General features: G+C 42.7%; 1 protein-coding gene across 3 annotated transcripts; it reads left to right on the top strand.

Moving 5' to 3' along the window:
- Positions 1-520: 520 nt before the first annotated feature.
- On the top strand, positions 521-25,668 carry LOC120416982 (poly(A) RNA polymerase gld-2 homolog B-like). 3 transcript variants are annotated; one of them, XM_039578906.2, is made up of 10 exons: positions 521-949; positions 7,811-9,233; positions 14,758-15,534; positions 15,604-15,776; positions 15,835-17,076; positions 17,139-17,965; positions 18,023-18,210; positions 18,266-18,402; positions 23,338-23,453; positions 23,523-25,668. In XM_039578906.2, the coding sequence occupies exons 2-10, from the start codon at positions 8,346-8,348 to the stop codon at positions 23,699-23,701; spliced, it is 4,527 nt and encodes a 1,508-aa protein (XP_039434840.1). In that variant the 5' UTR covers positions 521-949; positions 7,811-8,345; the 3' UTR covers positions 23,702-25,668. The 3 variants fall into 3 exon arrangements, with proteins under 3 accessions (XP_039434840.1, XP_039434838.1, XP_039434839.1); XM_039578904.2 differs by having other exon boundaries at positions 14,758-15,776; XM_039578905.2 differs by having other exon boundaries at positions 522-949; positions 14,758-15,776; positions 18,284-18,402.
- The last annotated feature ends 663 nt before the right edge of the window (positions 25,669-26,331 follow it).

Here is a 26,331-nt window from a genome sequence, read left to right as displayed (position 1 = left end):
CTTCACGGCCCTTCTTGAAAGAAAAGGTCCTACTTGATAGCTCGTTCCAAGGGGACCATAGTTGATCCATCGAAAAAAATGTTGTCCTGGCAATTTTTTTTTTTTGCATTAAAATGATAAAAAGTGATCAAAAATGGTTTTTAATCGTGTTTTTTTTTTACCGTTGTACATAAAAATTGACATAGGATTTTAGTGCCCAATAACCCAAATTTCCAGTTTTTGCTTTTTGGGTGTTTTTGAAACATTTATTGGACCTTTAAAAAAAAAACTCCAGACTTTTTCATCGTTTAGCGGTATATGCACTTCGGAAGGAACCGGTCAAGAAAAAAATCAAATGGGCAGCAGCGGCAGCTAAAGCAAGCCAGAGAGGGTGAAGAAAAGCCCCAAGAAATCGCTCTCTCTCCTTTGTTCTGCTGTTCGTAAAGCTGTTTCTTGACCCCTTTCCTTCCGATCTGCGTACTAGCCTTTTGATTGACGTGAGCATAATAAACTTTTTTCTGTCTATTTCAATCTGGCAGCACTGGCAACTTTCGTTTGACAGCGGCGTCGCCGCCGAAAGAACCTTCTTCGCAAGAGAGAGAGAGAGAGAATCCACACGCAACGACGACAACAACAGAACGTCGTGTGAGCGAGAGGCCCGGCGGGAGCGCGTGCTGTTCTGGAGAGCAGCAGCAGCGAGAGAGCGAGCACAGTCTGTCAAGCCGCCGCGACGAGGAGATTGCAGCAGCAGCAGCAGCTCAGTGTTCGAGCCAGAGTGGAGAAAAAGAAGCAAATTTTTGGTTTGCGCGAGGAGGATTTTTCGGCCGATTTCGAACGGGAGGATTCTGGCTGCGCCGTGTTCCGGCCTACTCTGTTTTGTTGTTACAAGCGCGGGACTTGGACCTGGAAGGCGATGGAAATTGTGCAAATTCTGTAGAGAAAAGCAAGTTGAAAAGCCCCGAAAAAAGAGGTAAGCTTGTGTGAAAAAAGTTTGAAAAGAAAAAAAAATGTAGGAAAAAACGCGAGAACGGAAGACATTTTCCCTCCGCGGATTCTGGTGGTGTTGGTGGTGGTCGTGGTCCGTGTGTTTGTGTCTGTGTGTGCACCGTATTGTGCCTTTAAAAGGACATTGTTGGCTGTGTTTGGGGGTCCGATTAAATGGCCATTGTCGGGACCCGAAAAAAAAGAAACGCCAAATTGACTACGGTCCGTGTCTCGCCCTTATTAACACGTATTGTGTAATAGTTTTCCTTTCTTGCACTCTAAAAGTTGTGAACACACACTTTTTTCGCCCCCTTCGTCAATCCGGTCCCATGGTCGAACATGGCCAATTAACAGGTCTCGATGTGAGATTCGATTTTTTGCTCCACCCGATTTTTTTTCTGCAAATCTAGTAGTTTCCGTCCTTTGACCACAAGAGGAAAACGCTACGGGGTTGGCTTGGTGATAAGGGCCTACTGCGAATGGGGAGGAGAGGAAAATCAGGAAACACCACCCCCACCCATCCATCACCACCCCCTCAGGTGGGTGGGGGCTCAATTTTGCGGATTTGTCGCCGTCTCAGTAGCCAGCCTGCTTGCTTGCTACAAAAGTTCTCGACGGTGACCTTGGCATAATTTTCTGCACCAGCAGCGAGCGCCACAAGATTGAAAGGAAGAAAAAAAAAGTGCGAGAAGAGCTTGGGGAAGTGGTTCAATGCATGGATGCACCCTTCGAGTGTAATGTGATGGTTAAAGTTATTAGGCAGAAAAGTTTGTAATTTAATGTTAATGGCTTTTAAATTTTGATTGGAAAAGGTGCAGTGTTAATGCTTCAAGCATCATGACGAGGAAATTTAGATACTCGAATAGCACGTCCCAAGATGGGTAAGGGTATTTCATCTTCTGGCGTTTCATCCTTAACCCCGTACGATGAAGATTTTTGGACTAAGAATTTTGGTCAAAATTCACTTTATCAAAATTGTCCAGAAGTGACCGACTTAGAACCAAATCCACTAAGAAAACAATTGTTTGGAATGAATTAAAAACTTATTCCTGATCAAAACCAAGCCAATCTTTCAAAGGGATCCATGGTTGCTTTGCCTATTGAACAAAAAAAAGCATTTTTTCTTTAAATATCATCACCACCATTTTGGCCGCCAACTTGGATTAAAAAACTCTAAATCACCTAACAGTATTTAAGGGGTCATACTTAAGCTCGACAAACAAAAAAAAAAAAGACATAGAAAAAAAAAAATTGTGATTCGATTATCCGAAGTGAAATTTTGCCAAGGCCTTCGGATAATCGAGTCTAGATCGAATCACAATATATATTTTTTACGTTCTCTTATTTTTGATTGTCGTGCTTAAGTTACGCCGTTTAACTAGGTAGTCTAAAGAGATTTAGAAATCTGGAGCAATACGAGAAAAGGGCTGATAAGCATTATGACAGCTGGAACTATTCTGAAAAATTCCAAGACAACATGTAACTTTTTCACAAAACTCGAAGTGTTAAACAATAACTGAAGCCTAACATTTCAAAAGGGCACATAATTTTTGTAAACAATAGTGTATCCCTTTCACTCAAATGACAGTTTACATAAGGTATGAAAGGGACACACTCTTGTTTACAAAAGTTATGTGCCCTAATGAAATTGCAAGCACGAACTGGCCTTCCCAGCTACCTTCTAACGCTGTGGGTTTTGTTAAATAGTTTTCTGTTGTCTCGTAGTTTGCAAAATAGTTGTAGCTGTCAAAAATCTTATGCGCCCTTTTCAAATGTTGCTCCAGAAATGTTAAATCCTAGCTGGCGGCAAAATGAAAATTCATCAATTTTATTTTTTATTTTTTTATGTTTTATACCAAACCTTCAAATAATCGAGTCTGGACTGTATGAGCAAAAAGAGTACTATCCGGATCAGCGATGGATAATCATCATCAAAAGAAAATCATTGGATGTTCATCAAGAGGAAAAATCCGAAGGGAGCATGCCTCTCCTGATTATTCGGCGGAACATCTTTTTCACTACTACACTTGCAAGTGTAACGTCACACGTCGAAATATGACCTATGACCTGTCACATTTTGTAGATGGGCAATGTGTGTAAACAAAGTGAAATAAATATTTTTGAGTGGTGCTGACAAGGAAATTCACAAAAAATCATCAGCAGATTAATTTTCTTTGAGAGATTTGGGATCGATTTTCTTTTGCGTGATTTGCCTCCTCTCTCTTTCGCGGGTAAAGAAAGTTCGCAAGCGAAATTGATTTTTCGCGATTATTCCATCCTTGATCCGGATACTACTACTCGAGTAAAAATCACTTGGTAAGGATTATTAGATCCTGTGTCGTTTTGAAGTCGTTTTGCTACGTCATTTGTGGATGGCGCCTTGCTAAATCAAACTGCATAAAAGAAAACTGTACAGTAAACAGGAACAAAAGTCAGAAACTAACATTTTTTAAAATAAAAATTTGAAAAAATACTTACATAAAAATATAAGCATTTAAACAAAATAAAAATAAAAGTAATAACTTTAAAAACTCAAAATATTGAAAATTTGAGAATTTTACAATTTTGAAATTTAGAAATTTAAACAATCTGTTTCAATTTAGCTACATAAAAAAGAACAATTTAAAAACTCAATAATTCACGAATTTCCAAAACATGAAACTTAAAAAATGTTTTATCCTGAGATTTAAAACTTTTTTTTTCATTTTTATTTTCTTCTTTTTGCCTTCCTCACCTCAATGAGGAAAGGCTATAAAATCACTCTAAAAATGAACTTCTTTATTCGACCTCGTAGACCCACCTTCACGTATACCTATCGACTCAGAATCAAATTCTGTACAAATGTCTGTGCGTGTGTCTGGATGTGAGACCCTAGTTTATATTATGAAGTTTAGAAAAGTACTTCAAAAGTTATGCTAAAAAAACGATTTCAGCTAAACTTCGGAAGATTGTAAAAAGGGTGGTTTTTGTAAGAAACTCCGTCATGCTATATATTGTTAGAAAGGTATTTGAAAGACCTTTCCAACGCATTCAAAAGATTGAAGATCTGACAACCCCATCAAAAGTTATGAGCACTTAAGTGCTATTTATACACTTTTTTGAGGCCGGATCTCAAATATGTTGATGAAAAAGTTTTCCGGATCTACCATGCGACCCATCGTTGGATAGGTAATCAAAAGACCTTTCCAACGAGCCCATAAGACTTAAGATCTGACTACCCTATCAAAAGTTATAAGTACTTAAATTAGTGCTTTTAATACACTTTTTTTTTTAGGCCGGATCTCAGATATTTTGATAATAATAAGTGTTATTTATAATCTTTTTTGAGGCTGTATAGTGTATTCACTTTATGAATGCGAGGAAGGCACCAACCACTTGAAGGTGGATTAAGTAACTTTTTTAATTGTCAAATTGTTTTAAACTCCTGATTTTTGTTGATGTTATTTTAAATTTCTCGAGTTTTTAAAACTCAGTAGCAACACGAGAAAAGGGCGGATATGCATTTTGACAGTTTGAACTATTTTGCTAATTCTCAAACGTCAGGAATCTTTTCCACAAAATTGGAAGTGTAAAACAATAGCTCGTCTCCGCTGTTACCTTTAAAAACTTCGGGGTTTGATAAATAATTGCTGAGTTCAAAAAAATGTACAATATTTTCACATAAGAAGCTGTATTTTTTATTTTATAAGTTTCTAAAAAAATATAATGTTCACAATTTTGATCGTAGTTTGTTTTGTTTTTTTATAAGTTTGAATATTAAATGTTTGGCCCTTTTGAAATTTCAGCCTTGATTAAAAAAAAAAAATCAAAATATTGTTTTTGCAATTCCGTCGTGAAACTACTTACTTTTCCTGTCATTCTTGAACGACGAAATAACCTACTTTTCTGTACCAAAAATAACAGAATCGAATAGCAACACTTTTCAAAATAAATGCTAAAAAGTTCTACTTTTCAGCACTGAAATGGGTGCTGAAAAGTTGAACTTTTCAGCACTTGTTTTGAAAAGTAACACTTTTCAACATTTTTTTGATTAAAACGATTTATTGACAAAAAACATGAAAATTTGACTTAAAATTTCACTCAATGGGTGTTTTTCGGAATTGCAAAAAATGTTGTATGGAACTCGTTGCAAAACTTGATTTTTGCAGCACTCTTCGTATTTATCCAACTCGGTGAACCTCGTTGGATAAATGTACGACTCGTGCTGAAAAAATCCTCTTTTTGCAACTTGTTGCATAAACTACTATTTCGATATTCGAAAAGATCGGAAAATTTCACGAATGTTTCGAACGGACGAAAATAAAATATCGACATTATTGCGCCTTGCAGCAATTTATAGAGTTTTGTGTCAATCGTGCTAGGCCTTCTTTTTTTCATCACACTGCTTTGCAGGACTGAGAACTGTCAACTTTGCGCACTTTGCACCGCAGTAGAGTGCTGCGGAATAATTTTCATCACAGATGGCAAACTGATTTTCCATCACACCATCAAAACAAAACAAGTGTAATGCATCGATTTCTGATCACAATCTAGTCACCAAGCTGTTATGGCCGAGACAGTTAAGTCATTGAGATGGTCTGTTAAAGGTTCATGGCTCGATTCTCGTAGTCGGAACTTATGAGTTTTTTTGACGGTTTTTTTTTTCTAATGAGCTCTAGGGAACAACTCTATCGGCCACCTCGAGCTGTGTCCGCTAAGTCTGTAAACGGTACCATTATCTTGTCGGCCGAGTATTATATGGTATTGTCTGTAAATTGAACAATGTTCTGACTAAAACCTATACTTTGCGGAAGGAAGAAATCTGTAAATTTTACAGTAAAAACATTCTCATTTTCACTTCTAAGGTTCTTACAATGTTTTATGCCTCACACTAAATACTAAAAGCGGGAAGATTTCTTTTTTTAATTGCTTTATTAGAAAAGATTACATTCATTAAATGGCATTGGTAGATCTGACAAGCACCGGGGTAGCGAAGGATGACCAATCGCCTTTTCCAACAGCGAAACGCTGAGCATCCGTCCATCTCGGATTGATCTGTAGCGTGAATCCCGTGCAGTTGATCCCACCTCCGCCGTCTGTCGCCTCCCTATAAGATGGCCGTAGAGGACAATAACTATCAGGCTTCTGGCCTTCATCGCCATGAAAGGACCCTCTGGGTAGCACCGGATCAGCGAATGCAGGGGATGCCGAAGAAGTGAAGACGCGTGTCTCCAACGCCCGCAGGTTTTCCATCATCCATGTGGCGCGAACATAGCTGCAAGAAGACCGAAGACTAAAATTCCTCAGCCAGAACAAGCTGTCGTAATTGTCTCCCTCGAATAATCAATTACCTTGCCAGTCTTGGGATTATCCGGTCCGAATCACTTTCACTGCACTGGACAAGCCATAAGTTTATGAACGTTCGCAAAATAAATAAACATAAACAGCCTGCCTTAGCAACGGGTTTTCGTCACCATTGTGATGAAAACTCACTGTGATAGAAAAATACTGTGATGAAAATAATTGCGCAGGACTCTAGTAAAGTGCAAAATGCGCAATAGAAAATAGAGAGTTGTTTGGGTGAGACTTGAAAAAAATCAATTTTCCTGTTTCTTTTTCTTAAAGCCGCTGTATCTCAGCAACCAGAGGTCCAGTCTTCAATTTCTCTTAGACAATTATAGCAAATTTTCGGAACTGTAACCAAAAAATATTTTCAGGGCTGGACAATCATGGACACTAATTAAAAAAATCAAAAACCGGAATTTATCGGACAAAATTTAACTTTGAATGGCTATATTTTAAAAACGATGCACTTAATAAAAAAAAGTACTCTTCGATTGCAATTTTATTGGACCTATTCAAAAAAACTCTAGAAATGTTTGATGAAATTTATGACCAAATTAACATGTTTGTGTGGATGAACTATTTGTTTTATACAACAAATAAAGGACCTTGTACTTAGCAAAGCGATTAGGTTAAGCGTTCTGCCTTTCAAGCAGACGTTCAGGGATCGAATCCCACTTGGTCACTTCGTCACCGATTTTGCCGTGACACCCAGAACCCACTGCTAATTAATTACCACATAAACACACACATACATGCCGCTCCCCCTACTACAACAACCAGCAGTAGGTGAGTGGAGAAATGACGGGAAGGTAAACAAAACAACCACACCACAACGCGTAAAGGAAGGACGGAAGACTCTACCAAACAAGACCCTCAGGAGATCATCATCATCCATCATGACCATCATGACAATGAACAATAGATCGCGGATCTATAAATAGACGCACAGCTCCGTGATGGCAAGGCCGATTGTGTCAGTTAGGGTATAGGAGGTTAAGATAGAGAACAAAGGATTAAAGAGAGTCGGCTTCTGTAATTATATTTTTCCGCTAATAGTAATTACAGAGGATCTTGTCAATTTGACAAGGGGTAGGAAGGTTCTTTAGGGCGCGGGGCTTTTCGATTCAAGCTGAGGTACCCCGCGCACGGCTAGCCTGCGAAGAAATGGGTCGCCGAAGCTCGGCAGAGCTAACAGCATCCAAATGCCTATGCGAGTTATTTGCATGCAGAGAGTGTAAAAAATTGTAATACATGAAAAACTCAGTTTCACGCAACACCCAGGAAGCAAACAAATTAAATTTGTAATAAAAGTAAAACCACACATTTACAAGATAAGAAAGAAAAAAACTAAGCCGAAATTAAAAGTAACTGCAATGCTTATGTTCGATCGAAAACTAGAATATCTCTGGTAATTTATAGACGGTCTTGGTACGTTTAAGAAATCTTAGCATTGCTGTTCTTTCTTACTACTATTTCCCTCAATGTGTAACGATACAATTTCTCTTTTTCTATTCTTCCCCAGACAAGCCCGTGCGTGCAGAGTTCCCCCGCCGGGAATGGTTACCAAGATGTAACTGAGCAAACCGCGCGTGGTTCCCATCCCAGCAAGCAAAGAGAGCTCCAAGTTCGAGCATCAGCATCCCCAGCATCCAATCCGTAAACGATGCCATCGCTGTTGGCCTAACCTGTGTGTTGTGGCCAAATCTCATCCCTGATTGTGATTCGCGGTGTTCCTTAGGCCACCAGCCCCGGTTTATATTAAAAGTCCAAAGTCGAAAGCTGCCGTTTTTACCCACACAAAGACAGCTCGTTTGTTCTTCCCCCCGGATGCTGTTAGAATTATTGTTTTAAAACGGGAATATTTATTTATTTATTCTTTATTTATTTGCCGCACTCGGCACGATCCCCCTCCCTCGTCGTCGTCGTCGTATCTTCCTACCCCGTTTAAGTAAAAGACTTGGCGAATCGTCAATGGTCGCCGCTCGGAGCGTTTGTCCGTAAATTGCACGTAGGAGCAAGTTAGAAGAGGAAAATCACAAAGATACAAGACAAGCTTAATGTCTACGAAGAAAATGCATCCACCGGCTGTGATACACCCGACGACCGGTCAAACCGGTGGCAAGGGAAGTCTGCTGCCCGTGGCCTGCGGTAAAACAACGGCCAAGGATCGCCAGAACGTGGAGAACATTGTTCCGTCCCAGAATGGAACCCCCAACAGCGCAGCTGGCGGAGGTGGCGCTGAACCACAACCGAACGTCCCGCAGAACACGGTCGCTGCCAAGAAAGCCGCACCAATCGCCACCAAAACCGCCGTGGCTCCAGCGGTGAACCCCGCGGTCCAAAGCCGCCGCAAGAACCACCGCCACAGCAACATGTCCCCGAGCAGGAAGCGCCAGGAGCAGCAGTCGATCTTCAACAACCTGCGGGCGTGGAACGTCAACATTGTCACCAGTGGCGGCGGCGGCGGCGTTGCTCCCCAGGAGAAACGTCCTGCTCCGGTGACGAGTTCCAACGAAGCGAAGGCAGCAGCACCGGTCGCCACTCAAACGGACAAGTCGTCGTCAACGGGGGTCAACGGAACGGCGACTAGCAGCAGCAGCAGCAGCAGCAATACTAGCAGTAGTAGTAGTATTAGTAACGTTACTAGCAGTAATAGTATTAGTGGTAGTGTTAAGGCAAAGAAGCAACAGTCGCAACTGATGGCCGCGGTGACGGTTCCGGTGGCGGCCACTGTGAAGGTTGAGCAGCAGAAGAAGGTCGAAGTGGGGGTCGCGACGGAAAGTCAACCGGTAACAGCCAGCAAGAAGGACGCTGCACCGAGTTCCGTGGGATCGTCTACAGCATGCGAAGCCGCTGCGGCAGGCAAAGCAGACGGGAAGACGGCAGGAACGGGTTCGAAGACTGCTGGTGCAGTAGCGGCGACGGCGATCAAGGATGAAAGGAAGGTGAGTTTTGGGAAGTGGAGTTTGTTTTCGGTGCATCATCTTGTGTTTGTCTGTGGCGTGTTAAATCATGTAAAAAATTTCAAAATTGACCGGCTGCGAAATATGGGAAAGTACAAACCGTGTCCGATTAGTTGATGCTAATATAGCATAAAGGTGTTGGCTGGTACGGAGATCGCATAAAACGCAAAACTCCATACAAAAAAAAAAAGCCCAAGAAACGGTCAAGGGTCACAAAGAGATTTTTCTTAAGCGGTACGCAGTTGGAATAGAACAGAAATGGAAAGGGGAACAAATCAGATACATTGGATTTGTTTATTTGAATGCGACTGAAAATTACAAACGTATTAACAATTTTGTATTTGATATAGTAATACTAAAAATTCCGCAACGCAGAATCTTGAAATTAAAAGGACGAATTTAGTTTTTTTTTTTCATGGGGAAAGCCTAACAATTATCATAGAAAATTGCGGCAAAAAATTCAAACGTTAAAAAACATAAACAATCAAAAACTCATAAAAATTTAAACAAAGGAATTAAGAAATTCTGAAATAAATAAAATATAGTTATAAAAAATCAAGTTTTTTAAATTGAGAAATTAAAAAAGAATTAAATAAGAGATTCAAACATTTTAGAATACGGAAAAACATAAACTTGAAACATAAAAATCTAAAAATCGCCAAATCAAAACTTGAAAAAATATATATAATTCAATAATTTAAAAATGAAAATTAAAACAAAAATTTAAAAGATTAAAAAATTTAAATTCTAAAACCCAAAAAGTTTAAAAAAATTAAAATTTTAAAATTCAAACAATAAAAGTTCAGAACATCAAAAATTAAAAAAAATTACAATCTATACCTATTTATTTCAAAGAAATTATTATCTATATATATAAAAAATTTTGACGGTTTTGTTCGAACGCAAATCAGTTCAATACGGAGCGTCGGATTGAGGTGCTCTTTGTTGCGTTGCGTTCATATAAGCCCAAGGAAGGTTCTTACGCCAAAAAGTTACAACTTTGGCCACTCTGGAACCGATTCCGGAAAATCGGCGGGTTGTATGGGAAAAGTTACGTAAACTCAAATTTAGATCACAGGAGGCTGAATTAGCAAACAATCAAGAAACGTCAGGAAATCAAAAAAGGGCAGGACGAAGTTTGCCGGGAAGAGCTTGTTTGAAATATTAAATAAATAAAAAACTCAAATTAAAAAAAAAATCTAAAAAGTTCGAAATTTCTCAAAATTTGGGTTTCTAAATATGAATAAATAAGTCTGACATTTGTAATTTGAGATGGCGGCACTCTATAATAATAAAAAATAACGTATTGAAAATTACTGAATTTAAGAATAAAAAAAATTATTTTTTTTAAAGAATTTTGAGAATTTTAAGAATTTAAGAGTTTAAAAATTAAAAATAATATTATTTCAAATGTTTAAAAAAAATAATTTAAATTTATTTCAAATATTAAAAAAAAATAATTTAAATTTATTTCAAATCTAAAAAAAATAAAAATAAAAAACTCAAAAATTAAAAAAAATTAAAAAAAATCGTGCTCCTCGTCGTACGAAGTCCTCGTGAAAAATTACAATCCAATCAAGAAATGTCTCAAAATTTGAAAAACCCGTTGATCAGGTAGATCATCAGGTCATAACTCCTGGGAGTGAAATGTCTCAAAATAGAAACCCGTTGATCAGGTAGATCATCAGGTCATAACTCCTGGGAGTTCCTGGAGGACCCATAACAATCCAACTTCCAGAATATCCATCGTGGTTCACTGAAGCTACCGGAAGCTATACCGATGGTTAATACACCCATATAGACCCCCGTTGATCAGGTAGATCGTCAGGTCATAACCCCCTGGAGTTCCTGGATGACCTATAACAATCCAACGTACCCCAGAATATCCATCGTGATTCACTGAAGTTACCGGAAGCTATACCGATGGTTAATATACCCATATAGACCCCCGTTGATCAGGTAGATCATCAGGTCATAACTCACGGGAGTTCCTGGAGGACCCATAATAATCCAACATGGTGAAGGGTATCCATCGTGGTTCACTGAAGTTACCTGAAGCTATACGGATGGTTAATACACCCATATAGACCCCCGTTGATCAAGTAGATCATCAGGTCATAACTTCCGGGAGTTCCTGGAGGACCCATAACAATCCATTGTACCCCAGAATATCCATCGTGGTTCACTGAAGTTACCAGAAGCTATACCGATGGTTTATACACCCATATAGACCCTCGTTCATCAGGTAGATCATCAGGTCATAACTCCCGGGAGTTCCTGGAGGACCCATAACAATCCAACATGGTGAAGGGTATCCATTGTGGTTCACTGAAGTTAACTGAAGCTATACGGATGGTTAATACACCCATATAGAAACCCGTTGATCAGGTAGATCATCTGGTCATAACTCCCGGGAAGTTCCTGGAGGACCCATAACAATCCAACGTAACCCAGAATATCCATCGTGGTTCACTGAAGCTACCTGAAGCTATACCAATGGTTAGTTCACCCATGTAGACCCCCGTTGATCAAGTAGATATCTAGGGCATGACTTCCGGGAGTTCTTGGATACCCAGATTTGTGGATGGTCCCTTACCCGTGTTTTGTGGATGACCCTTTACATATTTTTTTCATTTATATGTTAATAAAGAATATTAAAAAAGAAAACCCCATTTTACGCCAAAACCCCGCAATAACGCTCCCCCGATTTGCGCTCGAACCCCGAAATAACGCTCCCCCCGTTTGCGCTCAAACCCCGAAATAACGCTCCCCCGAATTGCGCTCTACCCCGGTGTGCGCCCCCCCCAAAAAGAGCGCATATGGAGGATTTAGTGTATGCATAAATAAGTCTGATTTTTTGTAATTTGAGATGGCGGCAATCAAATAAAAAAAATGAGAATTTCAGATTTTAAGAATTTAATAAAATTCAAATTTTAAGAATTTAAGAATTTTAATAATTTTAAGAATTTTAATAATTTTTAGAATTTTAATAATTTTTAGAATTTTCAAAATTTTAAGAATTTTAAATTTTTTAAGAATTTTCAGTATTTTAAGAATTTTAAGAATTTCAAGAATTTCAAGAATTTCAAGAATTTTATGAATTTTAAGAATTTTAAGAATTTTAAAAATTTTAAGAATTTTAAGGATTTTAAAAATTTTATGAATTTTAACAATTTAAGAATCTAAGTTTAAATGCTTAGCTTCTTAAATTCTTAAAATTAAATTTAATAACAATTTAAAATTTTAAAATTAATAAATAAAAAAAATAAAAATTTAAGAATTAAAAAACAAAAAAAATTAAGTGATTTAGTAGGTAGTTATGAAATTAAAAATTTTAAAATTTAAGAAAATAAGAATTTTAAGATTTTCCGATTTTTACAATTTAAGAATTTTAGAATTTCAGAGCTATAGAATTTCAGAATTTTAGATTGAAAAAAATAGAATTGCAGAAATTTAGAATTTAGAAATCGAAGAATTAAAGAAAGAAGCACCAGATTCGAGTGAAAATTGTAGAAAAAAGCAAAAACTGCTCGAATGGAAGTGATCCATTAAAGAATTAAGGAATTTAAGGATTTTTGTATTCAGAATTTAGGAATTAACGAATTCAAAGGTAAATTTTCTTTTTAACTTGGAAACACCCAAGAGTACGTCCTTTTGTAAATTTACCTTAGAATTTGAAAATGGAAGGATATATAAATTAATTAGTTTAAGATTGTTCAATTTTGAATTCCTGAAATTTAAAATTTCAGAGTTTTAAAGATTTTGAATTTTAAAATTTTATAACTGTTGTTTTTTGGGGCTCACGAAAAGAACTTTTCTTGACTGCTTTTGTTACGATCTCCGTACTTAGCATTAATTTTCTACAAGATGGAAGAAGGAAGGGGTCTGAACTATAAATCCAGAGTTTTTTTTGAAAAGGACCAATAAACTATTGTCTTTCATATGTGTATAGGACTGTTGTAATATATCTCAATAAAGCCTTCAACCTGAACAGACGTCTTCAAAAGTTCAGAAGTGGGATAGAAGTCATGTTCCTGCGAAGCTATAAGCCATCCCAAGAAGAACAGTCAGAGGATATCGGAGAAGAATTTCCTCCTCTGACTAATCAAGATAGCGGAGATCAAGCTGAAGTTGGTTCTGGCCGGTCAAGAAGTTGTGAAGAAGTTTTTGTTGGACAAGCTACTGGTTCGTCTCGAAGTCGGACCGAGCAAGTTTTGTCAAGAAGCAAAGAAACGGTTACGTCTGGCCAAGGTGCAAGCGCGCAAGGTCAAGGCATGTCTGGAAGTCAAGTTACGCTTTCTTCTGGTCAAGCTGGTCAAGGTGCAGCTAGAAGCCCTGGAATTTCTGTCTCTGGCGCTGGAATTCCTGTCCCTGGCGCTCATTTTCCTGTTCCAGACGCGAGAAACTGTACAGTGAAGCTGGATGAAATTTCAAGCATTCTCCCGTGTTTCTCCGGGAACCCTGGGGAAAATGTGGACCACTTCATCAACAGCATCAAGTACGCTAAACGGATATTTGCAGTTAACGAAGAGGTCATGAAGTTGGTGATTTTGAAGCAGCTTAAAGACAGTGCGCAAAAGTGGTCCATGACGCAAGAGTTGCTGTTAAAGCCATTTGAAGAAGTTTTGAAAATTTTGAAGATCACTTTTACATCGGTCGAAAGCAAGTTCGTGGTGAGGAAGAAAATGGAAAATCGAAGATGGATGCCCAATGAAAAATTTCTGGACTACGCCAATGACAAATGCCTGCTTGCTGCATCGCTCAACCTTGAAGAAATCGAGCTCGTTGAGTATATTATTGAAGGAATTCAAGATGAAACACTTCAAAATCAAGCAAGGATCAACCGTTTTCAAACTGTTGCTGGATTGGTGAGAGCGTTTGGTTTGGTGCAGTTGAAGCCGGTGTTCAAGCCCAAGATTTGCTACAACTGTAATCAACCAGGACACGTTGCAGTCAATTGTGGATTTTTCGCTGGTAATCAAAGGGGACAACAAAAAAGGGGGAACTTTGGACCGAAGCAATTTGGAGGATCGTCAAATCGCGTGCCTAGAGGACAACCTGGAGGAGCGTTTGGAGGATCGTCAGCGGTAACAATGTCTGGAGGACCGTCAACCCGAGGACCAGCCTGGATTGCAGCAGTGGAGGATGAGAATGATAGCCTTCAACCTGAACAGACGTCTTCAAAAAGGACCTAATCAAAAAAACTCTAGAAATATATATAAATTTTAGCAAAAAAGGCAAACACTGAAACTATTTTCTGAAATTCATAAACCCAGTAGGCTCTCCACCAAAGATTTGATTACGCGTAGCCTTTTCTGACAGTTTGCCACCTTCCCGTGCAGAGTAGGCCTAAAATGCCAGATTGCAACCCGGCTTTCCCCAACCAGGCTCAGTTCCAGCGGCCACAGGCCCCATAATGGACAGTTGGAGACTGGAGAAGCGGTACCGGCGCTCGCGCAGAAATCTAATCATACATCCGTGTGTTCCCTCTCCCCTTTTCCTCAAGCTGCTGAACGGCGGTACCAACGGTTTCGGAGGCCGTCAATCTCTGGCGATTCCTCCACCGCCGCCGCCGTCGTCATCCCTCACCGCACCACCACCATCGTCATTGTCTGCGTCCGCCGTCGGGTCCGGGTCATCATTGTTGCATCCGTCATCATCATCGTCGATTCCGGTGGTGTCCTCGACCGGGTCCGGAAGTTGTAGTAGCTCGAAGCATAACAGCAGCAGCAGTAGCCGGGCGTCCAACGCCGGCAAGGTGCTGCTCCCGAATGTGAACCCGCTGGACCAGTTTGCGGTGCTGCAGGGCAAGCTGCGGAACTCTATGTCGGCACCGCCGCCGCCGACCCAGCAATCCCATCACAACATCCCTCATCATCCACATTCCTCCGTCGCTCACAACCATCAGCAGCAGTCGCAGCAGCAGCAGCAGCAGCAATCGATTCCATCCACAACCACCACATCTCCGCAGTACAGTTTGGACTTTTTGCACTATGTGGGCATGCGAATGTCTGGAAGTGGTGGAACGACGCCGCAATCGACGGCGACCGCGGCCGCCCAGGCTGCGGCGCTGTTCCGTGGCAATCCCCATTTTAACTATAGCAATTTCAATCAACAACTGCACCCACAGCAACCCTCACAGCAGCAGCAGCAGCAACATCACCTGCAGAGGCATTTCGCCGGCTATTACGAGGAGATGATGGTTCCGGCAGGTGCCACTGGTGGGGGCGATGCTGCAGCGTTGTACAATGGTGCCGCCGGTTATCCGGGGGCAGATCATTTGGTAAATGGTGTGACAGCGGCAGCTGGAAATGGTGGCGCTGGAGATTCTATGGCCTATTGCTATTCGCAGAATCATCAGCACAACCATCACGCGCATCAGCACCAGCACAATCACCCACCGCATCAGCAGCAGCAACAGCAGCAGCCAACGTCCGGGTACGGTAACGGAGGTTTCCACCAGAACAACAACTACCAGCAGCACAACCGGAACTACGGAGGCGGCCGGGGTGGTCAATCCAATGGGTGCGTTGGGTGCTTTTTTGGTTTTGAGTTGTGATACTAATTTGACGTTCTCTTTCAGTGGAAATATGCAAGGCAGAAAGACCTGGAACAACAACAACAACAGCTGGCACGGTAAACGGTCCAACATGATGCAGGGTGGCAAGTTTGGTGGCGTCGGCGGCATCAAAGGTCCCAACATGAGCCACGGAGGCTACCGCAAGAGTTATCACTATTACAACAACAACAACAGCAACCATCATCATCACCACACGAACGGCCACCACCACGATTCGCACCAGCAGCAGCATCAGGACCAAATGCGGAATCTGGTGTACATCCGAGGGTACGATCGTGGGCAAGGGGCTGCCAGCAGTAGTCAGGAGAGCACGAGCCGATCGCCAACGCCAAGTCCACAGTCGGAAAGTCCGGCGATCGATACGGCAAGCGAGGTCGTGAAAACGAGTTGCAATCCAGCCGGAAGCAGCGGATCTTCTGTGCAGGATGAAAAGTCCGACAGTGGCATCGAGGACGGAGCTGCGACGCTGAAAAAGTCCGGTGCCATTCCCAGCTCGTCGTCGTCTTCCTCGTCGGTGGTGTCGATCCCGTCGACGGACTCTTCGGCTATTTCCTCGGCGGCGTCACAAAATCTTAGTCTTGAACTGAACGGTGCAACCGGCCAGGGTTACGAGTCGGATTCGTCACATTCCTCCAGCTACAACAGTCACACCTATCGCCACAGGAAGTACGCCAACGGAGGGCAGGTTTACCGATCCTCCTCGTCGACGTCCTCCGGTGTCTCATCTACTGCCACTTTCCCGCCGTTGGTCGTGGACTTTGCGATGCAAACGTCCTCCGCCTCGGCTGTCAACACTCCGACAGCGTCAGCGACCTCTCAACAGGTGGCGGACTTTTTCCTGCGCAGTCAAAGCTACCACGGCTCGCACCAGAACCTTACGACCGTGAGTGGAAGTGCCAGTCCAAACCCGCCAGATTCGCCCGTCGGAGCAGCACGACCGTTGGTTGGCACCCAGTCTATGCCAATGTTCAGCGAGCTGTTTACCGGCCAGCAGCACCACAACCATCACCAGCAGCAGAACCAGCAACGAACCCATCCGAATTCGTCCTACGGCAGCAACAGCTCACTGGACTCGACGCTGCAGAACGTGGTAGGAGGCACGCCGGCGTCCGCGTCGGCCAGCTCCAACAACAGCAACTGCAGCATCGTGAGCACAACCAGCAGCAGCGGATACGGCAGTGCGCCGGCGTCCACGGTGCCGCCCAACGAGGCCTACTCGATGCAGAGCGGACATCCGAGAAGACGGTAAGTTGAGTTGAGCCCGGTTTTGCTGCACCGATTCTGACCAAGCCAAACCTTTATTCCAGATTTTCCGGTCGCTCGTCACCTGCTCCGTACACGGAACAATCCCACAAACCGAACCGTTCCTCGTTTGGAGGATCCAACACCGCCGTCAACAGCGCTAGTCAGCAACCGCCCAGTCCACCGTCGCATAACCGCAAGGGTCAACAACCCGCGTGGAGTACGCACCGCCCCGTAACGGTACCGACGTCAGCAACGACAACAACAACAACCGCCATACCTCCAGCGCCCCAGGTTCCACCACCGTCAACGTCGGTCCCACCGCCGTCCAACAACCTGCCACTGCTCCATCCGATCGATGGCACCAACTACCACACGCCCGCCGATCGCTTCCTGGCCCGGTCACACCTCGTGGAGCTGCTCGCCCCGCCCGAGGACTTGGCCCCGGCCGGAAGCAAGTGGGCCGCCCTGTCCAGTGCCGTGTGGGACAAGTTTGCCGCCACGCAGCAGACGCAGCACAAGTTCGTCCAGAAGATTCAACTGTGGCGGTACCTGTTTATGTGCATCCGCAAGGCCTTCCCGCGGTTCAGCCTGTACCTGGTCGGCAGCACCATCTCCGGGTTCGCGTCCGACAACTCCGACGTGGACATGTGCCTGGTGTGCCGCGCCAACACGATCCCGTTCGACATGCGCGGCGAGGCGCTGTTCCAGCTCGGTCAGCTCAAGAACTACTTCATGAACATCAACACGTACTTTGAGGAGTTTAGCGTGATCCAGGCGAAGGTGCCCATCCTGCGGTTCCGCGACTCCACCAACTGCATCGTGGTCGACCTCAACTACAACAACTGCGTCGGCATCCGGAACACGCACCTGCTGTACTGCTACTCGCAACGTAAGTCTTCTCCCACCCCTCTCAAAACAAACTAACTTCAACCCCCAATTTCAACAGTGGACTGGCGGCTGCGACCGCTCACGCTCGTTGTCAAGCTGTGGGCCCAGCACCACAACATCAACGACGCCAAGAACATGACCATCTCGAGCTACTCGCTGGTGCTGATGGTGATCCACTTTTTGCAGTACGGCGTCAGCCCGCCGATTCTGCCCTGCCTGCACGCGATGTACCCGGACAAGTTTGTGGTGAGTGTTGAGGGTGGAGGGCGGCACACGTGGGTGTAACTTTGTGAATCTCAAGGATTGTCCCACCTTGCAGCGCATGTCGGACATTAGCAACCTGGACCTGACGGAGACGATGGAACCGTACAAGAACGAGAACGCGCAGTCGCTGGGGGAGCTGTTTATGCAGTTTCTGGAGTATTACGCCAACTTTGAGTGAGTAGTTTTTTCAGGTCTTGTTTTTTTACCTTAAATCGTGGTTTCCTATCTAAAACTGACCTGTCAATTGAGCTTCCCGAACACGGACGTGAATTTAAAGTACTTTGAAATACTTTCATTCGTCAGTGATAGCGCTTTCCAACACTGATTGTTTTGAAGTACGTTGAAACTCCCTTTATGCTACTTTCAAATTGTTCAACAGAAATTAAAAAAAAACTGTACAGATTATAAAGAATTGCACTAAAAAAGGCAAACGAAAGGTTGCTCAGAAAATCTTCTCAAAAGTTAAGTCTAAGTACTTAGCTGTAATGTTAAGCGAGCTGCTTTTCAAGCAGACTTCGAATCCCGTCAGAAGTCCGGCACTAAAGAGTGCTTTAGTCGAAAATGGACTTCTAACCTACCGCAATGAAAAGAGTAAAGGAAGGAAAGAAGACGCTTCCAAAAACGACCCTCAGAAGATTATCATTCTACCATCATCAAAAAATAGGTCTCGGATCTATGGATACACACAAGGCTTCTTGGTGACTGGGTCGGTTGAGCCGACCTCTTCACCATCATATTTCAACGCATTTCTCAGTTTCAAAAGATACTGAATGGCCACACCCTACGATCATCGTCACTCAAAAAATGGGATCCACCGAAGTTCACGTGCAACTACAGTTCTTCGCATATATGGCAGGAGAAAATAGCTTTGCGCGTCGTCGCTCCATATGCTTCTATAAACATGAAGCCATACTATGAGATGACCCAAGCAGATCAAGCATTTTTATCGGCTTGGCAGTCGTGTGGCAAAGATCAAAAACGGTTGAATTGTTATTTGTCCGACGTTTCGATTTCATCAGCACTGTCTGTTTTCCCTTATCAGACTGTACGATGAACAAATCTGGATTCTCCGTAATGAAATGTGACGCCACCAGGGGACTATGCGACTCAGCCTGACAGGTTTCTTGATTGCTCTAAGCGCTTAATCTCGCTTTTCAAGAGCTACACGGCTTTTAGGAAGTTTGCTCCGTTGAGCTGTAGAACTTCGTTCTTGATGTTATCCGCTGTGTGCGCGACTTTAAGGTCGATCAGTTCGAGTGAAACGGGAAGGCAGCGTCATATTAACATCACGACTCGAGTTTTTGGAAGCACCTGGAAGTTGCCGTAACATACAAAGTTCTGTTTTGATGAAGAACTTCGTCTTAGTGCCCTATAGAGGGTAGCAATCAAAAATGTAGATTAAACGCAGTAGGTTAGGACCGATTACCGGGACCGGCGAATACCAGTGCAGTTTTTGAGCGGGTAGGTCAATGACGGATCATGGCCTGAACATCCCTGCGACAAATCCTCGACAAGTTCCGGTAGTACAACCTGTAAACACACCATTTGTTCATCGACTTCAAGGCGGCGTTCGATTCCGTCAAAAGAAACGAACTTTAGAAGATTATGGTAGAACACGTGTTTCCGGCGAAGCTAATAAGACTGATTCATGCAACGCTCGACAGAGCAAAATCAAGCGTGAGAATAGTTAACGAGACATCGAAGCTTTCGTAACGTTGGATGGATTGAAGCAGGCAGGATGCTCTCTCGAACTTACTGTTCATCATAGCGTTGGAGGGTGCTGCATGGATACGTTGACGAGCTGTCCCTTTCAAGCGTGAAGCTGCGAAGATCGGACTGACCAGTGTTTCGGAGGTGGAAATAGATGGGGAAAGATACGAGGTGATGGATGAATTTGTATATCTGGGTACACTTCGCGACGTGTAACAACGATGTGAGCGAGTTGTACCAAGACTACAATCATGCTGATATCGTGAAAGTTAATGACGACAGACTGAAGTGGGCTGGACATGTAGCCAGAATGTCGGACGAACGGGTGGCTAAAACGATATTCCGCAGCGAAGGCCTCGCACGCTTTGGTTATTCTTATGAAGTGTTGCTAGTTGAACTAATAACCATTGACAACATACGGGTCATTTCGCCTCAATTGTACACAAAAAAGAACCAATTTGAAATCGATTTGTTCTGATCAAGCTCAAAATTTTGAACCAAATTGGACCACCCCTTCTTTTTTTGAACCGGCCCAAAGCTTTGCATTTTTTTTCAAATTGTATTTGTCCCTATTTTAGGCCTAGTACGTATTTTGGGTCTACCAAACTTAATTCAACGAAATTGAGCTTTTCACCAAATCTGGCAGGGATCTGCCACTTGAGAATGATACATGCAGTCATTATCTTTGTTTTGGTGGGCAAGGATCATTCACTTTTTCCTCCTAAATTAGAAATAAAGCAAAAAATATATCACTCGTCACATTTTTCTTGGCAAATTGCAACCTGCCCATTAGGTCCAAAATTTTCACCACTTTTGCTTACCGTTTCTTGGCACGTCAAGGCGTTCATCGCTCAGCACATGAATGAGAGCCGTCCCCCGAGTCTCCAACCACCGGCAATGTGGTTTTATTGGTGGGTTGCACAATCCCATTGCAAAAACAATCACTAAACTGCCAGCAAATCAATAAAATAATCGATTAAAGTTGCTTCGTCCATATCGGAGAGAAATGGATATATTTTCGGTACATTTGACAATTCTACAAACTGTGCCAGTGTGTGTGCGCTTCTCGAATTTTACAGTCTTTCTTGCATATTACGAGCTCGTTGTTTGGCTACGCAACAATTGTTTAATTATGTTTAAAACTCGTAAAGAATGATATAAATCATGTCCAAGCTAATTATGCACGTAATGCAAGTGAAATCAATCATTCTAATGTTTATTTGTGGCTTAAAACATCACAATGATTTAGCACCAAATTTGTGCGGCTGTACTGTACGAGCTGGGGCTGAACCGTACGTCAAAAAAGTTCGCCACGTTCCCATACGTCAGGTACGTTTTATTCACATTTCCACTCAAAATGCATAGCATTTTAGGTAAATTCAGCAACTGCAAGCTTAAAAAATCGTTATCTCAAGAGATTTAAATTCGACCAACATTCGAAAAATTAATTCTTACGTAAAATCGTCTGGGGAACACGATGGTGAAGTATAATTCAAAGTTTTATCGCATGTATATAAATAAAATTGCGTGTAAAGTTTTCAATTGCGCAAAATGCATCAAAGTTTGATTCCAATTGAAAATTTAGTCACGCCATTCAATTCAGCGTCCAAATTTCTTTAAACTTTCAAGTTTTGCTCTATAATTTTTTGTTTCCGAGGTATGAAAATTTGAAAAAAAAAGGTTTTTTGAATAAAATGACGAAAATCGCAAAACTTTGGGGCAGTGCCAAAAAAGAAGGGTTGGTCCAATTTGGTACAAAAACGGGATTCTTACATGTTTTGATAGTAATTGATAGCTCCACCAAATTTGAGCTTGATCAGAGAAAGTCCATTTCGAGTGGTGTGCCAGTTGGCGCGAAATGATACAAACATTGTTCAGCTTTCGTTGTGAGATACACCGAGAAATAGCGAACATAAGTTTTATCAAACAATCATCAATCTTTATCAGGATATGGGCCCAGCCTTAACCAATAAAATCTACCTTTGTTTGAAGAAAAGTTTAAAGACTACAATATGTCTAATGAGAGAGGTACTCTCGGGCAACCGCCCTACACAGCGTTGCAAGTTCGTGAGTCCATCTTCGATGGCCGCGAGGGGACTTTTGGTCCATGGAAGCACCGGCTTCTTAGGCGGCGCCAAGTTTCGATTGAACAACTGCGCCTCGTTCGCACCTCATTGGAGGAGGCATGTGCCGTCGACTTGCTGGACGCCAAGGTGGAGGAGACCAAGAAGGAGACCTTTAGGAAGCGGTTGAACGAGGACACTGATTGTGATGGTCATCAGCTATGATGTCCTTAATTACATCATCGGAGCGTCATGTGCGAAGGAGGCCGAGGATATTCTGACCCGCAAGTTTCAGAAGGAAGCACCGGATGTTTGATCTCCAAGCGTGGACGACTTCAGACACTCCTAGAGAAGAGGTTTGACTCTCTCTCTCGGAGCTGTTCTGCAACTACGACGTCATCGTCCGTGAGCTGGACCGGCTCGGCGCGAAGATGAGTAGTGCGGAGAAAATACATTCGTTGCTATTGGCCATTCCGGGACGGCACAACCAAGTGCGCGGGGCGCTCACCGTTCTCCCAAACGAGGATCTCTGCAAGAAGCCAATAGAAGAGATCAAACGCATGTTTTAAGATGTGGAGATGGCAATGGAAGAGGAGCGGAAGTAGGGAAGAGATGACCGTTCGGGGCCACCAAACGTATCGCTGAAAACCTCATCGCAAACGCCTTCTAAGAAAGTCGAAGGAAAATGTTTCGGTTGTGGAGAAACAGGGCATTATAAAAAAAACCGATGCCCAAGCCGCCCACGGAAGCCACGACACAAGTACGGCTGGAGGACATGCCGCGCGTCAAGTGTGTGAACTGCGACGGTAACAATATAGGCAATTCGCGCGAATGCGCCGTGCGCAAGTCCTACCTCGTGGAGCAACTGTGCACTTAAAGCTCTATCTGGTATCTAGGTAGTTGAATCTTACGTCCCAAGCAGAGATGATGTCTGCAAAGCAGCAAAATGCCGTGCTCATAATCTAACAGATAGCCTGTGGAGGATTTAGTGTCCATCAGACTTTTATCAAAGACGGACCTTACGTTGAAAGACACACTTTGTGCACCAACTTGGGAGGAGTTACAAGAAGGTATTGAAGATTGCCAGGACGGCCACCGGAATACCGAAATGATTTGGGGCAATGAGGTTGGAAACAAATTGGTAGGATATTGGACACACCCGGAGTGGTCAGTGCCCTGGGGGAAGGTTTCTATGGTATTGAAATCCGATCTAATTCATTTACCAGACGTCACTGTCCAGCCTATGTAGTTAACTATATTGGAATAAATCAAACTTTTATGTTTTGGATTTCCTAGAAATTTTGCAAATTAATTTCCCGTGTTTCATTTTTTCCAGTTACACCCAGTACGCCATCTCGGTGCGCACGGCGTCGGTCATCCCGATCGAGAGTGCCCGCGTGGCTCGGAGCTACAAGAACGACCCGCACCACTGGCGGCAGCTGTGCATTGAAGGTAGGATTCACCGCATCCCTAAATTTGCCTTCATCCAACCTGACCGTTTTGCGCTTTTCCTTCCCACAGAACCGTTCGATCTCACCAACACGGCCCGCTCCGTGTTCGACGCGGACATTTTCGAGCAGATCAAGTCCGTTTTCTCGACGAGCTGGCGCCGGCTCAAGGACACCAACGATCTCGGCTCGATCTTCGAGTGCGACCCGCTGTTTGTCCCGGTCGCCTCGACGCTCTCCATCACGTCATGATCGCTCGAGGAGGCACGCACAGTCGACGCGTTCCGGTGGTGGTTCCGGAACGGCAGTTTTGCCACCGCTGCGGCGGCGGCGGGTTAAAGGCGGACGGGGGGAAACGAGGGTGAGCTACAACAAGACTGACTTACTATAAGTTGAAACATAAAAAAAAACAAAATAATAAAAAAAAACACGCGCGGCGGTGTTGCGATCTGAGGACAGACACATATCAGACGGGCGTCGGTGTCAGAGCTGGAACGTACTTTAGCTACAAGCAATGCATTAAACAGTCAAAAATCAGCAGCGGCAGAAATGTGTTCATTTTATCGCCAGTCAAACAAATGTTCGTGTGGACGAGGACGAATTGTGCGTGTGTGCGTGCGTGCGCGGAGCGAAAGTCACTAGAGTTTTAAGGAGCAAGGCCACTTCGCGCGGGGAGGGAGGTCCTCGCGCGGCCGTCATGAAATGATCTCGTTTAATTATTACGTTTTTTCGTGCCATCGGTTTTTTGTTGTTCTTTTTTGTACATTTAAGAGAGGGAGAGGAGAAGTCGGCGAAAAGTGCTCAATGCGAAGGGGACCAACGGACAGAAAAAAAATGGTTTAAAAATGCTTCACCTAACAAAAACAAACAAAAAAACGAATCTTCCCTCGCATAGTAGCGGCGCGTCCGCGCCCCAAGAAGTAGCAGTCCGGAGGATAATCCTGTGTACAGCCAACGTAACGGTATATTTTTTGTCTCGTAGTATTAGCTCTCCTGATCTTGGTAGATGTGAAATCAAATACTCTTTCTAGTAGCTAGAGCAAGGCTTTACAAAGCAAGGACTAAACAAAAACGGAAACTGAAAGATCCTATAGTAATATATAGCAAAAACAAAACAAAACAAAGCAAAAAAACTCAAAAAAACACACACTAGCAGTCAAAGTAAGGAGAAAGTTGCGCGCGATACAATAATAATACTTGAGAAAACGGCTAAAGACAAAGACAAAGTTTGAAAACACGAAATGAATACACCTTTTTAAGGATTCATTTTTAAAACAAGAAAATATTTCTATTAAAAATGTAAAAAAAACACGGCTGTGAAAATTAAGAAATTTAAATTATTATTACACAAAAACAAAAAAAAAGAGTGAAGCAAAACTTAAGGAAACTAATTAAAGATATATTTTTAGATTTAATTTATATGAAGAGCAAAGGGAAGAGAGAGGAGAGGCAAGGCAAGAAGGAAGCGATGCAGAGAGGAAAGGGAAGCGTAGTGAAGAAAGCGAAGAAGAAAACCAAGGAAAACCAACAAAAAAGTATTAAAATACTGCAAAAAGTCAAAAAAAGTAAAAAACAGAAAAAATGCTAGGACGAGAGAGTGCCACAAGCGGCGCAAAGTGAAGCGAAAAGTTTGAGACATTCAGGAGATTTCTTTTCCCCACCGCGCTCGCGCGCGTGTGTGTATCTTGTGCTCTAGTGGCAAACTCGAATCTTGCAAACCAAAAAAAGCAATAAGAAAACAAAAGAAGCAAAAAAAAGAAACAAAGAAGAAGATCACAAACAATCTAGGAAGATGCGTTTTGTTTGATAAAAGGGCGAATTCAATCTCAGTTTTTTTGTTAACACATCCATCACACAGGTTGGAATAGAGAGGAAAGAGCAATGCAGGATGGGCAGCAGCAGGTTAGACAGAGGAGAGAAAGAGAACAAAAATAAGCGTTAGCTTGCTCCGAGTGAAGAAATTTTCTTTTTTTATTATTGTTTGTTCGTCGATAAACATGCTGGAGTTTAGGCAATCATTTCCAAAAACAAAAACCACGATCATTTCCACGTTTGCCCAATTTTGTTTGTATTTCCCTTTTCCAAGGGGTTCCACACACCCACCCAAATGTAAATTAGCGTTAGAATGCCAGGTTTATTTCAAGTGAAGAAGGTTCAAAAGTCTTGTAAACAGAAAGCAAAAAAAAAGTTTAAAACACCATCACGAAAAGATACAGAAATTCGCTCTTTTTATTTCCCCCATCCAAGGCGCGTGTTAATCCGAGGACTCGTGAGGATTAGGAGCGAGTTGGTTTCGTTTTGTCCAGTGATGAAAACAGTATAATCGAAATCCACCCGTGAAATGGTCATGAATCGCGGACCAGCGAGAAAAAAAAGCGAGAAAGTTTAAACGTTTTTGTCCCCTGTGAGAAGAGTAACTTTTTATCAGCTCGAAAGCCCGTTTCAAACGAGCGCATATTTTGGCGGAAGTTGAGCGAGAGAGAGAAAGATATATGATGCGGAAGAAAGAGGCAGATCAGTCGAATAAAAAAAAATACGAAATGAGCAATTGAAGTTTGATGTTGTGCCTTTTTTGTTACTTGGAGTGAAACTGTCCGAAAATCCATGATTATTTCGAGTTTAGGATCTGGTTTCCCTTTTGATTACACTGCGGTCGGCCTAACACGTAAAATGAGGATTTGCAAAAATTGGTCGAATTATTATTTTTATAGATCTTCGGGACATGCCGGTTACTGTCAAGTTTTCGGAGCTCTTCAAACTTTTCGATATTTTTGTTCCGTCCACCGGAGAGGTCTCCCATAGGGACGAGGGAGTAAAGAACGTCCTTCGAGATATCCAGACGCACCGATCTCCAACTTAGCGAGTATACAAGTTAAGCCTCG

The sequence above is a fragment of the Culex pipiens genome, chromosome 3 (assembly GCF_016801865.2).
Source record: "Culex pipiens pallens isolate TS chromosome 3, TS_CPP_V2, whole genome shotgun sequence".
Taxonomy (NCBI): Eukaryota; Metazoa; Arthropoda; class Insecta; order Diptera; family Culicidae; genus Culex; species Culex pipiens.
The sequence above is the reverse complement of the archived record's forward strand: the minus strand, read 5'-3'. Positions and strand labels throughout refer to the sequence as shown.

What these genes read in the sequence shown, in the direction of transcription:
- LOC120416982 (XM_039578904.2), top strand. Translation starts at nt 8,346, where the DNA reads ATGTCTACGAAGAAAATGCATCCACCGGCTGTGATACACCCGACGACC. An exon ending in CGATCAAGGATGAAAGGAAG is followed by an intron (nt 9,234 to 14,757) that starts GTGAGTTTTGGG and finishes CTTTTCCTCAAG; the next exon opens with CTGCTGAACGGCGGTACCAA. An exon ending in CGGGGTGGTCAATCCAATGG is followed by an intron (nt 15,777 to 15,834) that starts GTGCGTTGGGTG and finishes GTTCTCTTTCAG; the next exon opens with TGGAAATATGCAAGGCAGAA.